This window comes from Pholcus phalangioides, unplaced genomic scaffold, assembly GCF_987345545.1.
Source record: "Pholcus phalangioides strain wild (caught in Gottingen) unplaced genomic scaffold, Ppha-v1.0 ptg000014l_1, whole genome shotgun sequence".
NCBI classification, from domain to species: domain Eukaryota; kingdom Metazoa; phylum Arthropoda; class Arachnida; order Araneae; family Pholcidae; genus Pholcus; species Pholcus phalangioides.
Genome location: NW_028301607.1, coordinates 16,604,559 through 16,629,686, shown reverse-complemented (window position 1 = coordinate 16,629,686; position 25,128 = coordinate 16,604,559). Strand labels below are relative to the sequence as shown.

Genomic DNA, 25,128 nt, shown 5'->3' with positions numbered 1-25,128 from the left:
TCTTTTCCTTTTGCGAAAGAAATTTCCATTGCTTCAGGAGTATCCATGCAAATTTTCAAGTCATTCTGACCAGTACTTATTGTAGTTTTGGAATCAAAACTTTATTTAATTATCACCCTGTATATAGCTGATTATTTTTCATGAATCTGTTACTACTACTATACAGTAGAACCCTGATTAACTGGGCCTAACAGTGAAAGTATAAAAAAAATAACTATTGAATATTAAGACACGGAGATATACAGGAGATGTGCTACTTCTTATGGGAAAGAAAATGAAAATGTCTGAAGTAATGTAACTACTAGTACGCTAGTCTGTGTCCTTTAGACAGCTGGTGTCTTTATTGGATTACCAGGGGGGGGGGCAGGCGGCCAACCCCCCCCCCCCCCACTTCTCTTCGCAACATATCTTGTTTATTTCGTCCCACTTCATCAGCGTGCTATGGAAAGATGGAAAGAGACTTGTGAAAGCACCAGCTTACTGAAGAAGCGAATTTTAATAAAAATAATGATAAAGCAACAAAAAACAAATTAGATTCATCAAGCACCCCTAAAAACTGAGCCCCAGATTAAATTCGCTGAATTTTAGTGGGGCCCACACTGGTTATATCTCGGGCTACCGATGTGTTGCAAATTTTACAATGTTAAACAACAAAAATTAGTGGGATACATCCAGGGGCCCCGAATTAGAACCTATCAACATTCCCATGGAGCACTGACCTGGAAGTTTGTCGGACACACCCCTGTAAGGGGCTGCGAAAAGTTTTCATTTTTTTCAATTTTGCAACGAATAAAATCCAGGACCCTACATCCAGTAGCGGGAACACAATACACAGATTTTTAGTGGGGAATCCAGACTGGATTCATCTCGGTCTTCCGCTGTTGCAAATTGTATAATGTTAAAAAACAAAAAGAATTAGATTCATCCAGAGCCCCAAAATGAAACCTGTAAACATGGGGTCCCGGACTTGGAAGCTTGTCGGTCATCCCCCAGTTCGAGTGTCATGAAAAATGTTCATTTGTATTCGTTTTACATATGAGTAAAATCTAGGGCCCCAATCAGTTGCCCGTTGTATTCGCATACTTTTAGTGGGGCCCCAGACTGTCTTTATCTCGGGCATCCGCTGTTGCAAATTCTGCAACAGAAAATAATGAGATTCATCCAGGGCCCCCAAAATGAAACCTGTAAACATGGGGGCCCCGACTTGGAAGCTTGTTGGTCATCCCCCGCTGCGATTGCCGTGAAACATTTTCATTTGTATTCGTTTTACCAACGAATAAAATGCAGGGCCCCAACATATTACCCGGGACACCAATTCGCATACTTTTAGTGGGGCCCCAGACTGGCTTTATCTCGGGCATCCGCTGTTGCAAATTCTACAACAGAAAAGAATGAGATTCATCCAGGGCCCCCAAAATGAAATCTGTACACATGGGGCCCCGACTTGGAAGCTTGTCGGTCGTCCCCGGTGAGAATGCCATGAAAAATTTTCATTCGTATTCGTTTTACCAATGAATAAAATCCATGACCACTCACGCAACTACCCCCCCCCCACCCGTATCCAGTGTACGTCAAAGCGTGTGGGTGAGAAAAAAAATCTTGTTGACAGAAACTTTTTGTGTATAGGAGTCCAGAGCAGCTGCAAAGAAATGCATTTTCAAATGGCTCTGCAAACAAGATAGACACGCATGTTTCATTCATGCCATTAAATGATAAAGAAGAAAACTCTTTTTCTTGCAAGAACTCTTGAAGAAGCGTATACAAGTGTATATCAAATCTGTTTGTGGGAATAGGAATATTAATAATAAAATGAAACTTCCGTTTGAAAAGGGGATGGTAATATTTGAGAAAGGCGTATCCTCTCAACACCCACCCTGAAGACATAGCAGCAAAAACGCTTTGACTGATCTTTAAAAAATATTTTTTCCCGTCTTCCAGATAACTTTAAAATATTATGGAATAAATATTTAAAAAAAATAAAAATTATGAGGTATTTTATGGTATGAGGGGCAAACGACAAAGGACTATATTTTTAGCGGTGTTGCACAGTAAGAAAAGGCGAAATGTTCTTCAACCAATCATTTTGGGCATCACACACGTGCTTTTATTTACAACAGGACCCAAGTTAGAATGAACAGAGTATATATACATACTCTGTTAGGTGCACAAACTTACACTTCCGGCACAACTCACTAGGTAGTAAATTGCCCATGGCGATGGACCTGAGTTGTGCTCGATTTGAAAGAAAGAAGAAAGAAATTTGCATCTCTCCCGTAACACTTTTGAAGTCTTATGAAACATGGCAATAATGTAAAACCAAAGGTGTGGTAGTGCTTTCGATTTATTCGGAAACCTTCTGAATTTTTATCCTTATGAAAATCTTTTGGCCCGAAGGAAGATTCATCTGCGATTTTTCTTATATTTATTGAAGAGTCCCTTAATTACTTTTCATATAAATGTAAGGCCCGAAAAGAAAATCCCCCGGTCCTTGCTGATTGTATTTCCTCGAGGAAAAATGCGAGGAATTGGGATTTTAAATGTGGGAAATCATCAAAATTATTATCTTACAAATTAGCAGAGTTCGCAATTATTACTGAAGTTGCTGAAACATTTCTAATGGCATGGAATGAAGTGGTACTACAAATCACAGTGGTTCAAAAGGGATTCTTTAAATGATGTTTAATATGGCAAATGTGTGCGAGAAAAATGTTCATAGTTGATAAGGTTTTCGCGGCCATCATTTGATAAAAATTGTTTTTTCTGGGTTCGAAGACCTTCGTCCGTTTGAGTTAGTTCTCAACATTTCCCCAACACTAGTGGTTGGCATCATCAGGAGAATAGATAAACTGGATCAAAGTCAAGTTTTCCGGAGTCTCAGGTTGTATTTATGCACATAAGTGGCTTGAACTACACTATTGTTTTGTGATTGGTCAGTTGATTCTATGGTTGGCAGCGTATTGAAAACAGTTGTTATGCTGGTAGAACCTGATTGGCCGAGAGATGTGGAGTTATCTGATTGGCTGTTGTCGTCATTCTGTTGCTGGATCTTGAAGGGGAAGGTTCTTGTTCTTCTGAGAGCTGGTGTCCAGGATCTGCTCAATTTCAAAGTTTCTTCTCTTCTATTGTAGCTGTTTTTGTGCTTGTATATATATTAATAGCCTCTCTGTAGATTCGTGGGAAGAAGTGGTCAACATTAGCTATTACCTGTGTTTTGCTGAACTGTACACTGTGGTTGTCGTAAAGCGCATGCTCTGCCACCGCCAACTTTTCTGTTTGGCCCATTCTGCAGCATCGTTCGTGCTCTTTTATTCTCGTGGCCACAGATCTTTTTGTGGTACGGTATTCAGTAGATCCCCGGTGTTGATAGAGGGTTCCGGTGGTCTTTTGCTGATTGCAGCATTTCACATATTTTTCTGGTTGGTTTGAAAATGGTCTTTATATGATGTTTTTTCATGACCTTGCTGATTCTTGCCGTCACTGCGGGGATAAAAGACAGCACAGCTTTTCCAGTTGATTGTGACTCCTCATTTTCCGTTGATGATTCCTTAATGGAGCGTAAGGCTTTTTTGATGTCGTCTTTTGTGTACCCATTAGAGCGGAAAACTGATTTTAAGTGCTCAATCTCTTTACTTAGATATTTTCCTTCACATAGTCTTCTTGCCCTCTCGATCAAGGTTTTCAGTACTCCTCGTTTTTGGTGAGGATGATGATTGGAGAGCTTATGAACATATCTGTTGGTGTGAGTAGGCTTGCGATAGATGCTGTGGCCTAAACGTTGACCTTGACGGCTGACCAGAACGTCCAAGAACGGGAGCTGTCCTTCTTTCTCTATTTCCATGGTGAACTTGATGTTTTCATGAATTCCATTGAGATGGTCCAAGAATCAGTGAAGATTTTCTTCACCATGCCCCCAAACAAACAGATGAGTAGAAGTTGGATAATTTATCAAATTTCTTTGTAACATTTTTCATGGATAAGTTTTTATGAAGTAAGTGGAATAATGATGTCTATGTGTACACAACTATGAAAAGCGCATCAAAAGTAGGATTACCATTATACTGGGGTGATTATCATTACATAAAATTTTCACTATATCTTGTTATACAGTGAAAAATACTTTCAGTGTGATACTCAAGGGACTGTTGTTAGAATTTATCATTGCCCTTTTCATAGTGTCAATATATCCCATCTACAGAGAGGTCAGAGATCAATATCGTTGTATAGGTAACCGTCCTCTTCGTCCTGTATTACGGATTCATAAAAAAAATGAATTTTTTTCCTATGTCACAGATACATTGTAAGCAGTTGGTTGAATGTTGAAATGCTATAGTTGCAGAGAGTTTCCCAAATTTCTACTCCATCTTCCAAACTCCTGAAAAATTCCTAATTCTTATAACTCCCAAATTTTTACGCATTCACAAAAAAAAAAAACCCATATTTTTTGGGTGAAAAATAAATTAATTAAAATTATTCCTAAATAATTTATCTGGGAAAAGTGTTGTTTGTAAGTCCCCAGAAATGATTGTATCATGAAATGGTGCGAAATGTGAATTGTACACATTGGTTGGAATCATGTACATTTGTCTGTGTGTGATTTTTGTATGGGATTAGTGTCTCCATAAGAAATGCCCTAATTTTCATTCTGAAAGATAGGCAGCTATGACATAATCATTGAGCCACTGCTTCCGATTTTTCAACCATATTGAAATCTTTTGGTCAGAAATCTGATTCTTTCGATTTTTTGTATATTTATAAAAAAAATCCCTAAAAGTCCTCAAATTGTGGCGTCATATAAATTAAAAATCTGCCACTCTTTGCAATCGCAGGTTGATCAAGTTTCCTTGAGAGAAATATGGAAATCGCTAATTGTTGTCACCAAAAGTTACAACATTTAGCCGAAATGAATTCACCGAAAAATCCTTGGGAATACAGTGTGGCTGCAAATCGCATTGGATTAACATGAATTCTACAAGAAAATGTTTAAAATTACTAATATGTGATATATATATATATAGTGTCATAATAATGTGTATATATAACCACTATGGAAAATTTTCATATTCATAGTTAAATTATCATATTTAGAAGTTGGTAAAATAATTTTGAACTTTGGTATCGGGGAAAAATAAAAGTTCACGAGAAATTGTTGCGGAAAATTTTTATTCTAAAAGTTTTGGCAAAACCTATGAAAATATCAAAGAAAAAGGAGTCATATGATCACCCTATGATTTTTCGTTTTTCATTTGGATGACATGTTTTCTTCAGCAGCGAAATATTTTGTGATGTGACAAGCTACAGATTTTTCTAGTTTGCAAATTGGCACCTATGCATAATCTCCTTGTAACTTTTGTAATTTGATTCTTATGGATTGTGTGTGAACATCAACTTCTGTTTCAACCAAGGTACGGCGATTTAAATTGGCTAAAAAAAAAATCATTGATTTTGTTTTTTCTATGCATAACTTCAATGATATTGAAGTAAAAGTAACGTGGTATGGTATGCATGTCACTGATATGTTGTAAAGTTCGTGATTAAAATGAGTATAGAAAATCTTTTTTGGGGTAAATATAGACTTGAACGTAATCCCTAATCTTTGTTCGTTCTAACTTGGGTCCTGATGTAAATAAAAGCACGTGTGCGATTCCCAAAATGATTGGTTGAAGAACATTTCACCTTTTCTTACTGTGCAACACCGCCAAAAATATAGTCCTTTATCGTTTGCCCCTTGTACCATAAAATACTTCATAATTTTTATTTTTTTAAAATATTTATTCCATATTATTTCAAAGTTATCTGGAAGACGGGAAAAAATATTTTTTAAAGATCGGCCAAAGCGTTTTTGCTGCTATGTCTTCAGGGTGGGTGTTGACAGGATACGCCTTTCTCACTCAAACATTACCTTCCCTTTTGTAAGGTAAGGTAAGGAAGTTTCATTATTATTATTATTATTATTCCTATTTGCAAACAGGTTTGGTATTATACACTTGTATGCGCTTCTTCAACAGTTCTTGCAAGAAAAAGAGCTTTTTTTTTTATCGTTTGATGACATAAATGAAATATGCGTGTCTATCTTGTTTGGCAGAGCCATTTGAAAATGCATTTCTTTGCAGCTGCTCTGGACTCCTATAAACAATGTTGCTGTCAACAAGATTTTTTCTTTCACCCACACGCTAGAGTTACATTAGGACCCAAGTTAGAGCGAACAGAGTATAGATATGGTGCAGAAAGAAATCTGCTCTATTTCTAGATTTTTTGTGCATGGAAAAAATTTCAGAAAAATATAGGGAGCTAACCTAGATATAACTGTGCAAAGTATTTTGAATGCATTACAATTGGTACTAGGGTGTCCCTGAATTAAAAAAAAGGATAATTTTTTGTATAAAGCTTTGAATTCTATTCTCTAATTGCTGATTCAAAATAATAGATGTATAAATATCATAGCTGCCAAGTCTCCCGAATTTTTCGGGAATCTCCCGAATTTTATCTTCATCGCTCGATCTCCCGAAATGTTCTTAAATCTCCCGAATTTTTACGAAAATCACAAAAATCCCTAATTGTCCCTAAAAATTCCCTACTCCATTAAAAAAATCCCCGCTTATGAAAACAATCCCTAAGGAATTTCTTGTGGGGCATGAAGCCTCTTTTTTTTCCCTTTCGAAATGACGTCACACGTCGTAAATGGGGAAATTCCCTTTTTAAGGAAGTTTTACAAACCCTCTGATGGTAACAAGAAAGTTGTTTGTCTTATCGTGCAGGGAAATGGCTTAGCAGCCAATAGTCCTGGATAATAATTGAAGATTATGGTGATGCACATGTGGTCAAAATTTCTTTTGTTGAAGTTACGTACGTGCGATATAACAAAGCATGAATAATGATAAGCAAAAACATATTTAATCAATTTTAAAGATACTTATTCCGATGAATTTCCTTTCATCAAACGTTCCAGAAGAGGGCCGACTTTTCCTTTTTGTACAAGTTGTGTTACGGACATAAACATCGGACATGGAAAGACTGCCGTCATCAGTTGTGAAGTGGAAAAAAAACATCAAGCAAGTGTCACAAAAAGTCAGTGTTCTTCAAAAATTGACGGTGTTTTCCTTCATCCTCCGATGATTTTATGATCATTCGCGGAGAATGTTTGTTCACAGCGTTTCTGATTGAACACAATATTTATTTTTACATCATTGAAGTTTTGACCTCCAATTTCACTTGTTTTTTGCGTAGGAATGTTATTCCCAAGGGTTTAACTTCCATGTGTGTAAAATCCCTATTTTAATTAGACTTCAGTTTTTGAGTAGGGATTTTATTCCCTACGCTTCAACTTTTATGTTTGGAAAATCCCTATTTTATTTGGAAAAATCCCTATTGTATTTATTAGGGAGTGGTTTTAGCATAAAATGCGGGTGTGCGCGAAAATCTCCCGAATTTTCATTTTCAAAAGTTGGCAGCTATGAAATATGGTTGGGCTTTCAACTTTACTTTTCGTATTAAAATTTCAAGTTTGCTTGTTTTTTTTACCAAAACTCATTATATCTGAGAAAGAATAAAAACGTGTAAATTATTAAGCAACATCATGCAAGTCGGAAACACATTCACCAATAGTCTGATTTTTTTTTTTTAATTTAAAAAAGAAAAACTTTCACACCCTGGTTTTGGCCTGTTCTTGAATTATTCAGTTGAACTAAGTCTTTGTGTTTCTTTATTTTACTTTATAATTTTGAAAATTTTAATGGTTTTTTTTTTTTTTTTGAAAATTTGATTTTTGTATGATTTTTTCCCCTATTAAAAATTTTCATATTCTTATTAATGTTATTATTTTTCTGGCTTCAGGAAATTCTCAAATATTTTGTGATGGCTAGCAGTCACGTTGAAGTAAAAGAAAGTGCAGATGCGGGGAGCAACCTGCCATTCGAAATAACAACATGCGAAAGCAATGGGGTTGACATTCAATCACATATTGATGGAGAGCCACCCAGAGATCATACCTATAACAAAGACCCTGATGTCGTTTCAGAGGTTGGCATTTCTTGTATTTGTGTACTATAAATAAATGAACGCTATTCATATTGTGTGAAAAAGCTTGTTAATTGGCATTATAGCTTCTGTGTTACCTGTTGCATTTTTCATGTGCTTCAGTGTGTCAAAAGAAGCTTAAAGTAATTTTTGAAACATTCAGTCAATGTTTTTAACATCATTTGGCTATCATGTTTCAAGCATACGTTTATTTATATAAAGTTTGTTACTTTTTTTTATCTAACAAAGCTTGAACATTTGTACAGACACAAACATGTATATAAATACAAACGTAAAAAAACACACTTTGTGACCTTAAGAGAATTAAAGATTCTTCCAGATCCTGCATGACAGGTGCTGCCGCACTGGGCCCCGTACTTCTGGTAATAAAAAAAGAGAAACAAATATTGCAATTTTTGTAAAAATTTTAATAATGAAGTTTTTGCTGCATTTTGACATAAAATGTTAGAAATAATTTAAATAATGTGAGGAATAGGCAGAAACTATTCCTCACACACACACTGATTATATACAGTAATGGTAAAACAAAGAAGAATCATTATTTGTTGAATATGTGGGAAACAGTTGGAAAGGATGCAATGAACATCCTCCCTGCTCCAATATCTATCTATGAGAATGTATATATGCATGCGTGTGTAGTATATCTTTCTGTATCCCTTTATTGTATCAATAAAGGGTGGTGGAGTGTCTCCCTAGTGCAGGTGGAGACAGCCACTGAGACTAACTTGTATGAAAATTTTCACCAGGGTTGTCAAATTTGCTCCCCGGTTAGATACCCATTCTCTCTCTCTCCCCCAGCTGGGTTTTTAGCCTAAAACGCCTGAGTTTTTGGGGTGAAATTGTTTTCGAAGAAAATGTGTTGCTTTTCCAGGTTAAAATTTTATTTTAAGGTTAGTTTATGTATTCCAAAAATTGCTGCATAGGGCAGTGTTTAGAATATGTATATTTTGAATTATTGTTAAAAGATTTTTTTGGGAACAAAAATGTGATAATTTCTTGGAATCACAAACACACTTTTTTATAATTCTTTTAACTTTTTATGTAAGCATTTAGATACGAGATTCACGTATTAAAATCTTACAAGAAACCGCAAACAAAATGTAACCATGAACTTAGATATGTAATGTATGTATTATACCTAATATGTGATAAACATATTCAAAGAAATTATTGCTCAGAATGAATGCTATATACTCTTCTTAACCAGATCATTTTTTAATTATTGCTGTTGTAAAAATATTTCAGAATTTAATTTAATGAAGCAGGGATATTCAACAGTGAGGAATTCAAGGAAAAGAGAAGCATGTGATTAGCTCATGAAAGTTTGGGTTCGATTAAAAAAACTACGGTTCTGGTTACATAGCTAAAGGTTTTATTTTTGATGGATCAGAACACTTTTGAATATATTTTCTGCAGGGTTTGAAAAATTGGGAGAAAAAAAAATTCAGACACCATCCTGATTTCTCAGAATTTTCATTATCCAAATTTATTTATTTTACCACAAACAATTTTCTTTATGCGGTTCTGCGTACAACTGGTTATCCAGGCTTCCGTACTTTATAATTATTCCCTTGTTGTATGGTCAATTTTATTAATCAAATACATAGCTTAATGTGCACCAAAAATGTATATTTAGACAATGTAAGATGCATTGTAAATTTAATGACTATACTATACTTGTTGAACCCTCAAACTAAGCAAATGAAAAATTAATCAACCAACTGGTCCACATACCCCCCCCCCCCCAAATAACCTTAAAAATGATAAAGGATAAACACATAAAGGATGTACATCAGGGCTCCCACTTGTCCTACTTTTCTTCCTTTTTGGTAAAATGTCCTACTTTCTCGGTTTTGTCCTACTTTCTCGGTTTTATCTTACCTTCTAGTTTTTGTCCTACTTTTCCTACCAAATCCTATCAACAAAATTTGTGTAATTGATTTTAATTGGGCAGAAAATCATTGATATATTGCCAAATATTACAAATGTTGAAGAATGCAATTAATGATTCTGCCAAAGCAGAAATTTTATCATTTTTAAGGTTATTTGGGGGGGGGGGTGTATGTGGACCAGTTGGTTGATTAATTTTTCATTTGCTTAGTTTGAGGGTTCAACAAGTATAGTATAGTAGTCATTGAAACTTCTGTCTGGATGGGAAAAATAATTTTGTATTTATTACTTTGTGGTCTTGGACAGTAACTAACATTCATCATTCAAAATTACGGTGCAAATAGGTGAAACAACAGTTTGCATTTCAAAGCAGTTGGATACATAGGCCTGTTCTAGGTTTGGTGATTCTGGTGCTACCCAATAGCATTCAATTGTCTTCTGAATTTTTAAGGCATGAAGTGGCATAAACAATATTTACAATGCTCAGCAAAGAGCTAGAAATGGAAGTGCTTCATTTGTCAAAAATGATTACTCTCATTGAAGAGTAAAATGTGAACAAATCGCTTTAAAAAATGATGGACAATGCAGTAAAACTATCTGGTTCACCTTGCCGTATTTACATCGGATCTTGTAATCTACACATTTTTCACTGTGCTTTTGAAAGTGGTCTCAAAGGAATTTTATTGAAAAATAAGCATCATTCTTAAAAAACGTACTTCAAAATTTGCTGTGCATTGTTGAAGAAAGTTGACAAGCTCTGCACTTTGAAAGACTCCAAAAAGAATGTAATATATGTACATGAGGAGAGACAGCAATGAATTATCTGTGGTTGCTAGTGCACTGTTTTGGCCAAAAATTGGTTTTGTAAACAAGTCATTTGTCATTTTGCTTTGGCTTGAGTCAATCTTATAAGAAACTGAAATAGTGCTATGAAAAAAAAAGTTATTTCAAAATTAAACAATTTTTTTTTTATTATTTGAATTTTGCAAAAAAAAATTTTTTAGGGATTTTTTTTTCTATGATTATGTTGTCTAAGGGGGTTACCCTCCTCCATCCTACTTTTTAGTCCTGCGTTTTCCTACTTTTTCTTATTTTTTGAGTGGGAGCCCTGCGTCTTGCAAGAGCTTTCATGCATTTACTGCCTAGATGTGCAACATGAAATTCACTTAAAACTGTAGATCGAACTGGCAGTGGTATGATTACTCTATTTCCTCATAATAAACAATTCTTATGCATTGATAGTTCATTTCTTTTCATGAAATAAGTTCGGAACTGCAAATTTTTCATATGAAAGTATTGGATCTCTAATAGTCATTTTTGAAATATCCACTGCATGAAGTGGTGAATTTTCTAATTTTTCTATGAATAGCACTTCTCTAATGGAGATGTGACCATGGATTTGGGAGTTTTTGCATTCGGTAAATTGTTTTGGGCATCTGCATTACCAATTTTCTTCCCCGGTGTATGAATTACAAAAAATTGTGTGTTTTGAAGCAAACTCCACCTTCATTCGCTGAGATAAAATCTCTTTCGTGGACTTATTTGTATTGAAAATTCCCAAGAGAAGTTGGTGGTCAGTAACTATAGTGAAGAGTGACGATACAGAAAGTGATGAAACTATTTTACTCCAAATACAATACCCAAAGCTTCCTTATCAATTTCAGCATAGTTCCATTCTATAGTAGTTAAAGTTCTCGAGGCGTATGCTATTGGTGCTTCTGAACCATCAGGTAGTATGTGATTCAAACCCGCACCAACTCCAAAAGTTGAAGCATCGTATGCCAACATAATGCGAAGCTTTTCATCGAAAGGTACTAATACACAATCTGAACTCAACAATTCCTTCAGAGAATTGAAGGCATCAACATGAATCTTTGACCATTTGAATGGTGCATTTTGATCCAGTAATCTATGCAACACTTCTGCAACTGTAGCCTTATTCTTAATAAAACTGTTATAGAAATTTATCAGTCCTAAAAATGCCTGCAACTGTTTTTTGGAATGGGAGTCGAACGCATTGCTTCAATTTTTGAATTGGAAGGATGAATACCCACAGCATCGATACGATACTTCAGAAATTCGACCCCAGTGACTCCAAAAAGACATTTTTCTTTTTTAGCATGTAATTTAACATTTTTAAGTTTGTCTAGCACACATTCTAATCTTGATGCTAATTGTTCAAAAGAATTAGCCCTGATCAAAATGTCATCCAAATGTGGAACAGTTCCTTCTGAATTTGAAAAAAAATTTCAATCATGTTTTGAAAATTTCCACGAGCAATGTTCACACCATCTGTTAACTTTAAAAGCACCCTTGTGAGTTACAATCGTCTGGGCCTCGGCTGATGTTTTGTCTACACAAAGCTGTAAGTAAGCTTGAACTAAATCTATTTTAGCGTAATAGTCTCAACCCATTGAATTTCTCAGTAACTGATTAACAGCTGGAAGTGGATAGGGGGTGAGCATTCATGGCCTCATTCAAAATTACTTTATAGTCCCCACATAATCTAACATCATCTGAAGGTTTAATAATGGGAACAACAAGAGTTGACCACTTTGGGTTCGAAATTGGTTCAATGACTCCTTCATCCTGAAGTTTTTCAAAGTAATCTTGTGTGATGTTTGGTTTCTTTGCAAGTGGAACATTCCTAGCCTTGAGTCGAATGGGGGGGGGGGATTGTGGATCCAGAGGTAAAGACACGACCGGTCCCACAAATGTGCCTAATCCAGCTTCAGAAACCTCACTGTAATTTTGAATTACAAAATCCACGGGATTAGATCCAACTTTTTTTAACTCCATTCAATAAAATATCCAAAGGCTGAAACCAAACCATGAGGAAACCCAAAATATTTGTGCATTTGCATTTTGAAATTAGCAGTTGCAATCTGACTTTCTTGTTCTCTCAAATTGCACTTCTACAATGCATGAACCTAGACGTGAAATTAAATTTCCTTAAAAATCCTGCAACTTCACAAAAATATTTCTAATCTTAAGTTTGCAGCAACCAAACAAAGTTTCTTTTGAAATTATAGAATAATAAGATCCAGAATCAATCTCCATTTTTAATGCATGGTTGTTCAATAAAACCTTGATACTTTGCTTGAAACCAGAAACGTTAATTACAAAATTTGAATATTCATTTTTGGTTTTAATTTCATGTATATTATGTGCTTATGCTTTATTTTTCTGAATACCCTTGGTCCTGCATGTAGTTTGTATATGCCCTTTCTTGTCACAGTGCCTGCAAGTCTCTGATGTTAAACGATAATTAGAACGATCATGTCGTCCACCACAATCGAAACATACTCATACTTAGAAAAATAATTTTTTGAAACATTTTTTTTTGTTTTGACTTAAATTTCTTTTTACACTTTACTTGATCAACAAAATCAGAAGTTTCCGAATTAGAAACCTGAGAATTTATGAAATGTCTGAAACGTTATTCTAACTATGGCTCAATATAACACCAAACTTGGATGGATGGTGTTACAAAGGGGTTAGACTGTATATTGTTAAAATTTTACGGGTCCCCCAAACCATGAGGCTTAGGGTTAGGGGTGTTCAATCTTTTTCCAGTTGTGAACACTGCCTATACCCATCATCAAAGGAAGAGCATCCTTACGGCAAGTTTAACATACGAATACATGACATGGTGATTTCAATCCTTGAATGCAGTTCCTCTAAGGTATTTGATTGGAATGTTGATTTGAATGTTGTCGCAAGCACAAAATCGAACATGAGTCTTGAGCACTCTGGGTACTCCATGGTGCTTGCGAGCAACGGGTTGAAGATGCTTGCCTTAGGTGAATGCTATACTTGCCCATTATCATAGTCCCCGCCCTTATCATAATAAAGTGCAAAACGATTTTGGCATTCTTTCCTACCCAGAATTTTCTGTTACTGGACATCACTAATATAATAATTTCACAATAATTGCTATGAATTACTCTATTATACTTTATAGGCTGTAGCATATATATAACTATTATAACTATAATATGTAACTAGCTTTCCTCATGTTTCATTATCAAAATTCTTGAAAAAACCTGGGTAATTTACCAACCCTCATCTGGCTTTTTTTTCTTTATGATGATAATTTAGTATTCGCTTTCAACGTAAAAAATAAAATGCTATATTTTTCTTTTTTTACAGTGTTCTAGAACTAGTGAATACTTTTGTGATAACAGTCACAAGATGAAGTGGAAAGCTTTGATGCAATCTAAGGCATTGTCACTGATCAGTGGTGTTGAGTACGTTGGTACCAGGGTTTAAGCTAGATAAAAAATTCCTTTAGCAAAAAAGCGAAAAGGGGGGGGAAGCTTTAACAAAATGCTGCAATGTTAATGACTTATGGTTGGATGTCCTCGTTTCGTACCTACTGTACGCATTTTTGCTTGACTACTACTACTTTCACATTCTAAGTTTTTCTTTCAAATTTTGCGAAAAATGCGACTGTAGCTTAAACCCTGGTTGGTACTCAACACTTCGATTCCCAAATACTATTTCTGATAATCTTTATTTTATTTAATTTTGGATAGAAAACGATGCAGTCAGCGCAGATATCAGCAAAAGAAAATTCACTAAAATTCGCCAACATCTAAGTTGGTAGCAAGTGAAGAAATTGTGAAAAGTTTGTGGGCAACAAACCTAGAAAGTGATAAGTACCATTTTGTTTTTTAATAATTTGAAATTTCTTCACTAGGATGAAATGGCTGGCACTGAGCAAGAGAAAGAACCTACTGAAGATGTTCAGCCAAATGAGAAAACAAACAAGTCTGCCAAGGGTACGAGAAATTCAAAGCAACAGAAAGGTGCCAAGTCCAAAGCTGCAAACAAGTCGGTGAAATCATCAACTAAAAAAGAATCTGTGAAAAAATCTCCCAGGAAGAAGGTGATCTTGATTTTATAATTTTTTAATTTTTTTTGTGATCTGGTGATCGACACCATCAAACTTTGTAACGTTAATTTTTATCAAAAATGTTCCCTCCTCCCACCATTCATAAACTGGATGCCCACGAAACATTGTTGCATAGCTGCCAAGTCCCTGAATTTCTGCTCCATCTCCCGGATTCTTGAACAATTTTTAAATCTCTAATTTTGACCATAATTGTAAAAAAAAATCTGCTTTTGGGGGGGAATTATTCCTGAAGAATTCACACTTGGAAGAAAGTCTGTTGCTTCCTTTTTTCCCCCACCCTGAAATGATGTTGTAAGCGTAATGCAAATTGTAGCCATTGCATCAAATCAAAAAATATTTAATTTTTTTTGGGGGGGGGGGAGATAAAATTTACCAAACAGTCAACATCAATGCATCTTTCAACACTCAAAATTGGTGAGGTGACTTGCATTTGATTTGACTATATGTGTCTCATTGCATCTGTATGCCTCATTTCGGGCACGATGACAATTTTTTTGATGGCAAGATTTGATTTGAGAGTAGTAATGGCAGTACTGTTGCAATTCAACCTATATATATACATTGGCAACTATTTGGCGTTAAACTGTGATGGCGTGAGTGATTTTTAAAAGGGGGTGAATCCTTGAAATTTTGATTTTATTAATGAAAAATTCCTTACATTTTTCAAAAATCTTTTATTTTATTTATTTATTTATTATATACAAAACCTGTGCAAGGCCAGTAGGCTCTAACTCCACAGGTGCACAATTCAAACAATCAATAAAATTGGAAAGAGACGGCAGGGAACATCAGTACACATTCATACACACGAATATATGCAAAGAGAAAAATGCATAAAAGATGACGCTAATAATAAATAATAAAAAAAATCCCTGAACACAAAACGACTATAAAATAAACATGTTTACACAATAAAATTCAATATATAAATCCGAAAAAAATACATGTATATATATATTTAAAAAAAAATAGAGAATCATCACATGTAATTCCAAATTGAAATAATAGAACTGATGAAAAAAAAAAAAGTTATATATATAAAATAAGCATATATGCACCAATAAAACCTGACATGAACGATTGACTGATTGGTTGCCGTAAATAAAAAAGGCAAAAAAAAGAGGAACAGGCTCTATCCACACACAAGAGATTCTATGAGAGACAATGGGGTTATCTCTCCTGGGATCCCGTAACGAGCTTTCATCCCTGAAGCCAGGTTTTCCTAGGAGTAGGCTTTTTGCGCCGCGCGAACTTAACTGGATCATTTCGTGTCGGCAGAAATGAGTTACATAATGACGTTACGCATTTGCGTTTTCCAAGCGTGGCGCATCGGCTCAGGACGGCTATATGTTATATGACCCTGGCGTCATGCACTCTATCGGCTGCATGCTCCAGTTTAAAGGGAAGAGACACAACACGAAAATGAAGGGAAGATCGCTGAAACGCGCGGCACACGACGCTTAACTCCTCCAGAAGCAGTCTGCCAATCACGCCCGACGTAAAGCGCTGTCGTGAGCCGTATTGCGCTCTGTAGGAAAACAGTCGTACTGCTTTTGCCGCTGTGGTGGTCGAGTGGTTATAGTGCCGGACTCGTGATGCGAGGATCTGGGTTCTAACCCCACAGTGGTGGTCGGCTGAAGTTGGTTTTCTGTGGTTCCCAACTTCAAGGCGCAAATGCGAGCCGATCTCCCCGTTAAAAAGTCTCGCCACAGAGAGCAACGGTAAATCATTCAACCATAACACTTCACTCATAGTTTGTAAAACTGGGGGCAGATGACAGCACTACACATAACATTACACAGAAACAAACTTTACGTCAGGTAGCACTACACGTACATTCCCGCGTGTACCGATTCGTTGGGGGGTTCCGCGGGGGAGGGGGGGGTGCATGTGTGGGTAGCAGTAGTAGGTAGGGGCTCGGGGATCCATGATGTTCTTAACTCAGCCACCTCGTTGGGCAATTTGCCTGTTGTGGCGTTGTATTTGTATTTTCATATTGATGAATCGAGGGCATGTCGCGCTGGGTAATTCACGTTGCGCGCGACATAGAAAACCTGCTAGTAAAACCCGGCTTTTAAAAGTGACAGCCCGAGCCACGTCTGGTTTTACAGGGGGGGGGGGGGGAGGACGAGCCGATCAGCCGCTATAGCTGAACCCATTTTTTTTAACCTTCAGAAAATAACTTTAGGGTATCTTTATGTTAGGGGTCATTCAAGTATTACGTCAGCATGGATGGGGGATTTTCGATTTGCTGACACGAGGGAAGGGGGGAAGATTCTTACGTCATCAACCACCCTTTATAAAAAATATGAAATATTCTTAATGGTGTCTTACTCGGTGCGCGAAAAACGAGTAAAACTTTTCACTAGTTTGTGGGCACCTGAACCAACATTCTCCCTATTGAGTCCCCTACAGAGCCACTCTAGTGATCTTCAAATACTTAGCGGATCCAAATGCTCTAGAGCTGTGCCGCGCGTCATATAAGTGATCCGTGATTATGCCGCAGGTCACTTAAGTAATCTGGAAATGTGCCGCGGATAACTTGAGTGATGTAGAACCGCACTGGTGGCAGGACCAATGCTCTAAAACCTTGTCACATGTCACTCAAGGGATCGCTTAATGTGCCACAGATCGCTTAAATGGTCTGGAATTGTGCCACGAGTCACTTCAGCGATCTGTAAATGTGTCACTTGGTTCATTGTTACAAAAATAGATTTAGGGACAGGCCACATGATAACGCCAGGGCCACATTTGGTCCGCACAGACCGAATGTTTACCGCTGGTCCAGGGTTACCAAGGGCTTAGAGAGGTAGGGTCGCAATGAATTTCTTGAGCAATTTTGGGTTCTTAGCCTTCAAATAGCATTGAAATTAACAAAAATTGATTATAATATTTAAAGATATTTTGTTTCGAAATTGTAAAAAATATTTTTACAATTCTTTTAAAAAATATTTTGTGGATTAAAAAAATAAATTTTTGATCATCTGGGGGGAAGCCCCCAATTCAGATTCCACCAATAAGCGTTAGGAGGAAGGGGGGCAGAGTGCTGACAGGGGGAGGGCGAGAGTTTCCCTGACTTTTTCTGACAAGAGGGGTGAGTCAAAAATTGCTGAAAATTTGCTGACGTAATACTTGAACAGCCCCTTATTTAAAAGCATACATGTGCTCAACGCATGGCCTAAATGTGGCCTGCCTCAAGTGACTCGTGGCAAATTCTTACTTCAATTGAGCGGCCCGCGGCACATTCCCAGATTGTTTGAGTGAGTGATTTCCGGGGGGAGGGCTTTCTTTCTTTCAAACAAAGCACAACTCAGGTCTATTACCATCTATGGGCAATTTACTATGTAGGAAGTTGTGCTGGAAGTGTGTGTGTGTGTGCCTAGAGTTGCTGTAAATATGAATAATTTTGTAAGAAAAATCTTTGTCGGCTGTGGTTTTTATTTTGAATAATTGGAGGGGGAATGAATATCACTTTTAGAATTTTTATAATTTATGTGATGCTGTTACGTCAGTTATAGTTATATTTTTGACTAATACTTGAAGGTACTTGTCGTCACCAAAGTGACGACAGAAAGCATGTATGTGGATTGATTATTTTATGAATTCTTATGATGCTGGGTAACAAATCAAAACTTGTAATTTTTGAACCACTTCTACATCTATATTTTTGAGAGAGGAAAGTTTGTTTGCAAATTAAAAATAAATTTGCATATGTGCCCCGCCCCTTTTTTTGCTGTAAAACTTGTAAGTTATGAAGTTTGCCATGACTCCTTAAAAACTGTTTGAAACTCCTTAAAAAGTCCTTAAAAACTCCTTACTTTTCATTTTGAAAATTTTGTATGAACCCTGGAGAGACTGACAGAACCTGTGATATGTAGATGAACATACGAGATCTGGTGGTAATTTGTTCCATACTCTTCCAACTCGGCATCGGAAGTTATAAAATTTAGCATTAATAGCATTTTGTATTAATTTTTGTACGGAATTTGGATCTGTACGAAATCCACCCTAATTCTCATTGTCCAAAGTTGGCAGCCATATTATTGTGTTCATCTTTCTGAACTATGATGAATTGATCGAAGTTGATGTTTTTACATTAAAAAGTCATCTGTGAAACTAACAATATGAGAATAATTTGCAATCAAATTCGCGTTTCAGGTGTCTGAATTTCTTGATGGCCTTGATGAAGAAAAACCAGAAAACGATGCATCGTCAGCTGTTGAAGCAGAAGAATCTGGAAGCATATCATCTAAACCAAATCCCCCTAAAATCCAGAGGAAACGAAAAGGCGATAGTGTGAGTGGTGAAGTCGATGCAAAACAAATGAAAACAGGGTTGGGTTCCAAAGATAATGCTGCGGGCAAAGGGGAAAATGAGGATGATGATGATGAGGATGTGACGAAGAATGAAAGTGTTGATGAAGAAGAGGTGGAAATGAAACCTCTGAAAAAGCAAAAGGGAGTGAAAACGAAGGATGAGAAAACAAAACCTGAATCAAAAGTGGTTAAAGCGAAGAAAACTGAAAAGAAAGCATCTGAAACAAAAAGCGAGGACAAGAGGAAGCCAAGCAAATCCAAAGATGTTGGTGATACTGATGACTCACTCCCTACAGGTTGGACTAAAAAAGTTGTTGAGAGGAAGTCTGGTAAAACTGCTGGGTCTTTTGATATATACATCTACAGGTAAGTCTGTTCAAAGTTATTTTTTTATTTCCTGTGTACGGTGAAACCTTGCTACAACGGTACTCAAGATAAATCCCTCTACAATGATATTATTTTCTGGGTCCGCAGAGTATTGTTATATTTAGGTTTCACTGTATATGTATATATACTAGTCGCAATACCCGGCGTTGCCCGGGTTTTCTTCAATTACCGGGGGAATCGAAAAAATGACAAAAAACCATTATGAAGGAATGAACTTATAATACTGGCAGCATTAAAGAAATGACAAACCATTGCAAAGATGTGCACATGTCTGAAACACATTGTTAGGGAACCACGGTAGCCAAAGTAAGCATTCTGAAAGTGAATGTTGGGGCCCAGGAATCATTGTTGCCCAACAGCTTTTCCCACTTATTTCGGGCATTAGCCCTGCTCCGACGAACTTTTAAAGTAGCCCATGGTTCAATCACTGCCCTGTTTGGTATATATGCAAAATTTGGTGATGATCGGTGTAAAATTGTAGATTTGTATTAAGGACAAACATACATACATACTTTCACATTTGTATTATATACGCACACACACAGTAGGCAAGAGTCTTCAGAAAGATTTTAAGGGGCCAGTGATCTCGAAAAAATGTTTTAAATTGTTTTGTACCAATATCGTTTATAAGAGGGTCTATGGCCTTCATTCTGTTGGCACAAGGGTTCTGTGGAACATAAAAGGCCAAAACCTGTGCAGTAATGTCTTTAAGGTTAAAGTTTTACATAATTGATGACTCTCTGGAATTTTCGTCCAAGCAGAGGAAACTAGTCTTCCTTTCTTATTCATCACTTACACTACAATGCAAGATATATCAAATACATGGTAATACACTTATTATAAATTAATACGCTTATGATAAATTTGAATTAGGCCTATGACAATTTAACTATGCACATGTAAAATGAATTATAAAAATGATATCGATTTTTGACCAAGGTCACATATCTAGCTTTTCATTAGACCTAGACTAATTTCGTTACACATTTCTACCATAAAATCTTTGTGAAATTATTTTCCAAAACACATGTATTAATTATACTTTGAATTGTATAATATTTTTTTATTCTTAGATTAACATTTTGTGCAGCAATTAGAATAATTCATTTTAATATGTGTACTTTATTGAAAAATTAAATATTGCACACATCTTGGTGAGATATTTATAATTAAATGGTAAAAAATTATTGTTTTGAAACATATTTGATATTATTTCACAACCAATGAGGTGAAACAACAAGCATTAATTATGTGTACTTTAACCAAATATATAATAATTATTTAGATCACGTTCTTTCAGTTTCTTCCACTGTCTCGGAAGAAATAGGTTTTTTCTGGAAGAAATCCAACCGTGGTTTATTAGTATTTATATATGCAAATATGTATTAGTATATACTGTATATGTGTTTATTCATAACTGAACCAATTAATAATATGAATTTATTTATCTTTCAGTCCCGAAGGTATCAAATTCAGATCTAAACCTGACATCGCTGCTTATTTGGTTCGGACGAAATCTAATTTGAAGCTGGAGGACTTCAACTATTCTAAAAAAGGATTGGCCAAAGGTTCGAAAAAAGCAGACACATCTTTGGATAAAACACCACCGAAGGATAAGAAGGCCAGTTCTTCTGTGAAATCTGGGAAGAAGAAAACTGCTGGCACCAAGAAAAGTGCGAAAATCGTAGTTAAACTCAGCACGCCGAGAAAGAGCATTCTTTCGGATAAGCACAGTAACGTGAAAAAAGAGGAGGCCAAGAAGGATAAAGGATCACCAGAGAAAGTGGCGGAAGAAGTCAAACCATCTACTTCAGGCTTGAATTCCATGAAAACAAAACGGGGTGGCAGAAAGAAGTAGCAGTCTCTCAAACGATTGCCTACGTTTCTCATCTCATCTCATCTGTACATAAGCAGGAATCAGACAAGTTCAACCTGTGCATCGATGCTTCTATGACTAATAATGAACACATTTTATGAGTAATTAATGGTATTCTTTTTATTTTATTATCATAGGATTGTTTGCTTTGTTTTATTTCTCTTGTATATGGCAATACTCTTTTCTTGTTTCCATTTTCCGTAATATTTGGATTTTATACGGAATTTTCACCTTCGGAACGTGTGGGTGATCGTTATCCCACGGCGAATAGCAACAGATATGTGTGCATATTCGAGTTTTAGACATTTCTGGTGGCTGTATTAGGACGTTGTTGTTGAACGGAAACATCATGCACAAATAAAAAAATTGGTTCATCATTTTTAATATATTGCACACATACACACGTCATTATTTTATTGTGGATGTTTTTTAGGCATATTTGTTATCCAGAAGTAAGTTGTTATATGGCTTTCTTTTGTATCGGGATAAAACGTTTATCAAAAAAAGCTATGCAAGATAAAGTGTCATTTATGACATTTATTTTTATTGAATCACCGCTTGTATGTTTAAGATGCTGTTTTTGTTTGGCACGGAAAACATATTTTAAACTTCGAATATATGAAAAATATACAAATAGAAAAAGCAACGAACCCTTTCAAAAATCTGTGGCATATCTTGTAATAAAGATCTTCACCAGAATCCGAAATACAGTGTTTTAGTGAGTGTGCATTTACCATGTTACAAAATAACTTGTTTGAAAGGTAAATGGATGTGTTGGCATATTTTTAGCGTGGATAAGTTATTTTGTATATTATAAAATCACTCCAATATATAGTTTCGTTTATGTGAAGATACATACTTTACCAAGACTGCTGACGTGTTTGTTGGTTTTTTTTCCACCAGATGAATCTTTCTTTTCTGTAACAATCTTAGAATGAATCTGTTGAATGTTATTTTTCCTATAATTGTGTGAATTTTTTCTCAAGAAAGACTGCTGATTTAATAGCAACACAATCATAAGTCTATGATTTGTTACCTCAGAAGTTTTTTTTGAAATTGATGCATTTCTTTCGAGATAGTCATTCATTTATAAACGGGTTTTTGATAATTATAAGTTTGCGAGTTAGTACAAATTTATGTAATTTTTTCAACGGATGAACAGGTTCCCCCCCTCTACCTGTAGCGGAGGTTGTTATTTTCTATCTATTTAGTGCTTGTTTTTGAGTTGAGAGAGTGTGTGTGTATGTTAGGAAAGCGGACAATGTGATTTCTGTTTTCAGTGCATGCTAGACTTTGAAGAACTTTGAAGAAGTATTTGAAGAACTATATATATTTACAAAATGTTGTTACACGTATCCCTTAACTATTAAAAAAAGTTATTTTTATTGTCAGTGCTGCTGTTTGTTATTTTTGCGTAGTTGTCCCTTTTTGAGCAAATGTATAACGTATCCATTTGTATCTCCCTCATTGTCCAATTGATAATAAATTTACCACAGTTTTACAGCTGGGGTCTTAATTAGGTGGGGGTCTTTGGAGAGGCTTCAGGGGGACCTACAAGCTTGAATGAGGGGTAAAACCTAATTTGTTTCTAGGCAAAAGGACCAGGGTTAGATTTCCAGTGGAGACAACTAACTTTTCTGAAGTTTGGCACACTTTTTTCACTGCAGCAGTAACCCTTTCCTAAAAATTTAACTTTTGGTGAACATCGGTTCCCAGTTAGTATGGGTCGATGTGGCCAACTTCCCACTGTTCAAGGTCAACTGCACGTAATGGTCAGCTGCAGCGTTTTGGGGCACACCAGTAACAAGACCCAGAAAACTTCGCAAGTTTGTGTCTGCCACAAATGGTGAATTTCATAGAAGGGCGAAAAATGGGCAACTTAGTCTTTGAAATCTTACCCTGGGCTTCTTCATAAATTGATACGAATGAATCCATTGTTTTTGGTTCCAGGCTAGTAGATGCAATGCATCAAAAATTGTTTCTTTTGAGTTCATTCAATTACATAGTTTGAAATTTTACAGTGAAAACATTTTTTTTCACATTTACCTTGCAGTAAGGCCGCACGGGTCAAATAAATGCTCAAGTAATTGATTCACTCACCGATAGATTTTGAGAGGAGTTTTATTATTGGAATGGAAAGCATACCAAAAGCCAGCTGTGGGGATAATACAGTAGAGCATTGATTATCCAAATGCAGATAAACCGAAACATCAGTTAACCGAAAGCCTTGAAGTGGTTAGAACAAGAATATGATACTGTTCAATATTGCTGTCTTCAAACAACATTTGCGAGGTTTAGGGCAAAAAAGTCTCGGCTCCGAAGCAAAAGAAAATTTGGGATGTCTTTTTGTAAACTGTAGGCCTACTTTGATGGGGCAATGTCAAACTAGGCTTGTCAGTTCTCTGTTATTTGTAAGACGTGTGATATAAAATACTACATGCTTTGTGTTTAATATTGCTCCCATGACACTGGTACAATTTTTTTTCCATGAATGATCAGATATCCAAAAAAAAAAAAAAAACCAGTTAACCCCTAGTCTCTAATTATTTTGGATAATTGATGCTCTTGTCTTTCCCAACTGGTATGCCCTGGTTTCTTAAGGTGCCTCTATATAGGCTAAGGGGGTGCTGCGAGATGATATGGCTATAAACCAAAAAATATCATGGTCCACTTATATGGTGTTGAAATAAAGTCGAATTGATTACTCTCACATGCACTACAGATAGTGACATTGATTTGTTTTGATGAATTAATTATACTTGCATCCACACAGGTAGCATTACAGCCAATCGCTCCTGAACATTCCCAAGGTTAGATCAGTATACTCGGTTCCTTACAAACATTCTTGAGACTTCGACAGAACAATCTATAAAAGTGAGAGTTCTCCCGCCGCTTTTATTTGTTCTTTTAGCGCTGATTCACAGTGTTTTGCTATGGATAAGTTCATTTTTAAATGTAAAACTCCAGGACAGTGAAAGCGGAGAGTCGGCTCCTAGTGCTTGCTTTAAGCCGAACCTTAGTTTCTCCCAGACCATCTTCAAAACAACGATGGGAGTGAAGACAAAAGAAAGAAAAGGCGTGCCTGGACATGCATCCATGCAGCGTATGGATTTTTATGGAATAAGAATATAAAAAAAACATCATAGTGTGTTTCACAGAAAAGTTTGTCGTATTTTTCACATCTACTAGATGAAAGCAGCTCTGCTAATGGTTAAGAGAGTCACTATAGCTGACACTGCTCTTGAAGCATCATTTAAAGTAGCAGAACCAGAGGCGGATTTAACGGCGGGCATAGCGGGCGAGTGCCTTGGGCCCCAACTTGTGAAGCATCCCGAAAAACACCAACTATACTTTTTTTTTAAATATAAGGGGCCCAATGTGTTCTTTGCCTGGGGCCTCAATCAACCTTAATTCGTTTCTGAGCAGGACAGATAGCTAAAAAAAAAGAAACCTCATACTCTTAGAGAGGACATCATTGGCCCTGCATGAATAATTACAGTTTCAACAATTCTCTCTCTTTCGTGAGCAGTTTCTGTTCTGCAGACCGCTGGAGACTGGCCATGGTATTTTTCGTTTCTACTACTTCCTATCTCTATAACCATGATTTTTCATGGAAAGACTTGTGGTATATGTATGAGTGGTGCACCATCTATGTCTGGGGAATTTAAAGGTTTTACTGCCGAAGCTCTCGATGAAAATCCATCCAT

The 25,128-nt window shown here is 36.2% G+C and overlaps 1 protein-coding gene across 2 annotated transcripts in view; it reads left to right on the top strand.

The window, feature by feature from the left end:
* LOC149078210 (uncharacterized) overlaps positions 1–22,812 on the top strand; it is a 32,881-nt gene extending 10,069 nt beyond the window's left edge. For both annotated transcript variants that reach the window (XM_089241800.1, XM_089241799.1), the window contains exons 3-6: positions 7,831–8,016; positions 14,627–14,815; positions 19,001–19,524; positions 21,001–22,812. In XM_089241800.1, coding sequence (XP_089097926.1) covers positions 7,852–8,016; positions 14,627–14,815; positions 19,001–19,524; positions 21,001–21,403 — 1,281 coding nt within the window. In that variant the 5' untranslated portion in view covers positions 7,831–7,851 and the 3' untranslated portion in view covers positions 21,404–22,812. The remainder of the gene's footprint in view (positions 1–7,830; positions 8,017–14,626; positions 14,816–19,000; positions 19,525–21,000) is intronic.
* Positions 22,813–25,128: the final 2,316 nt, after the last annotated feature.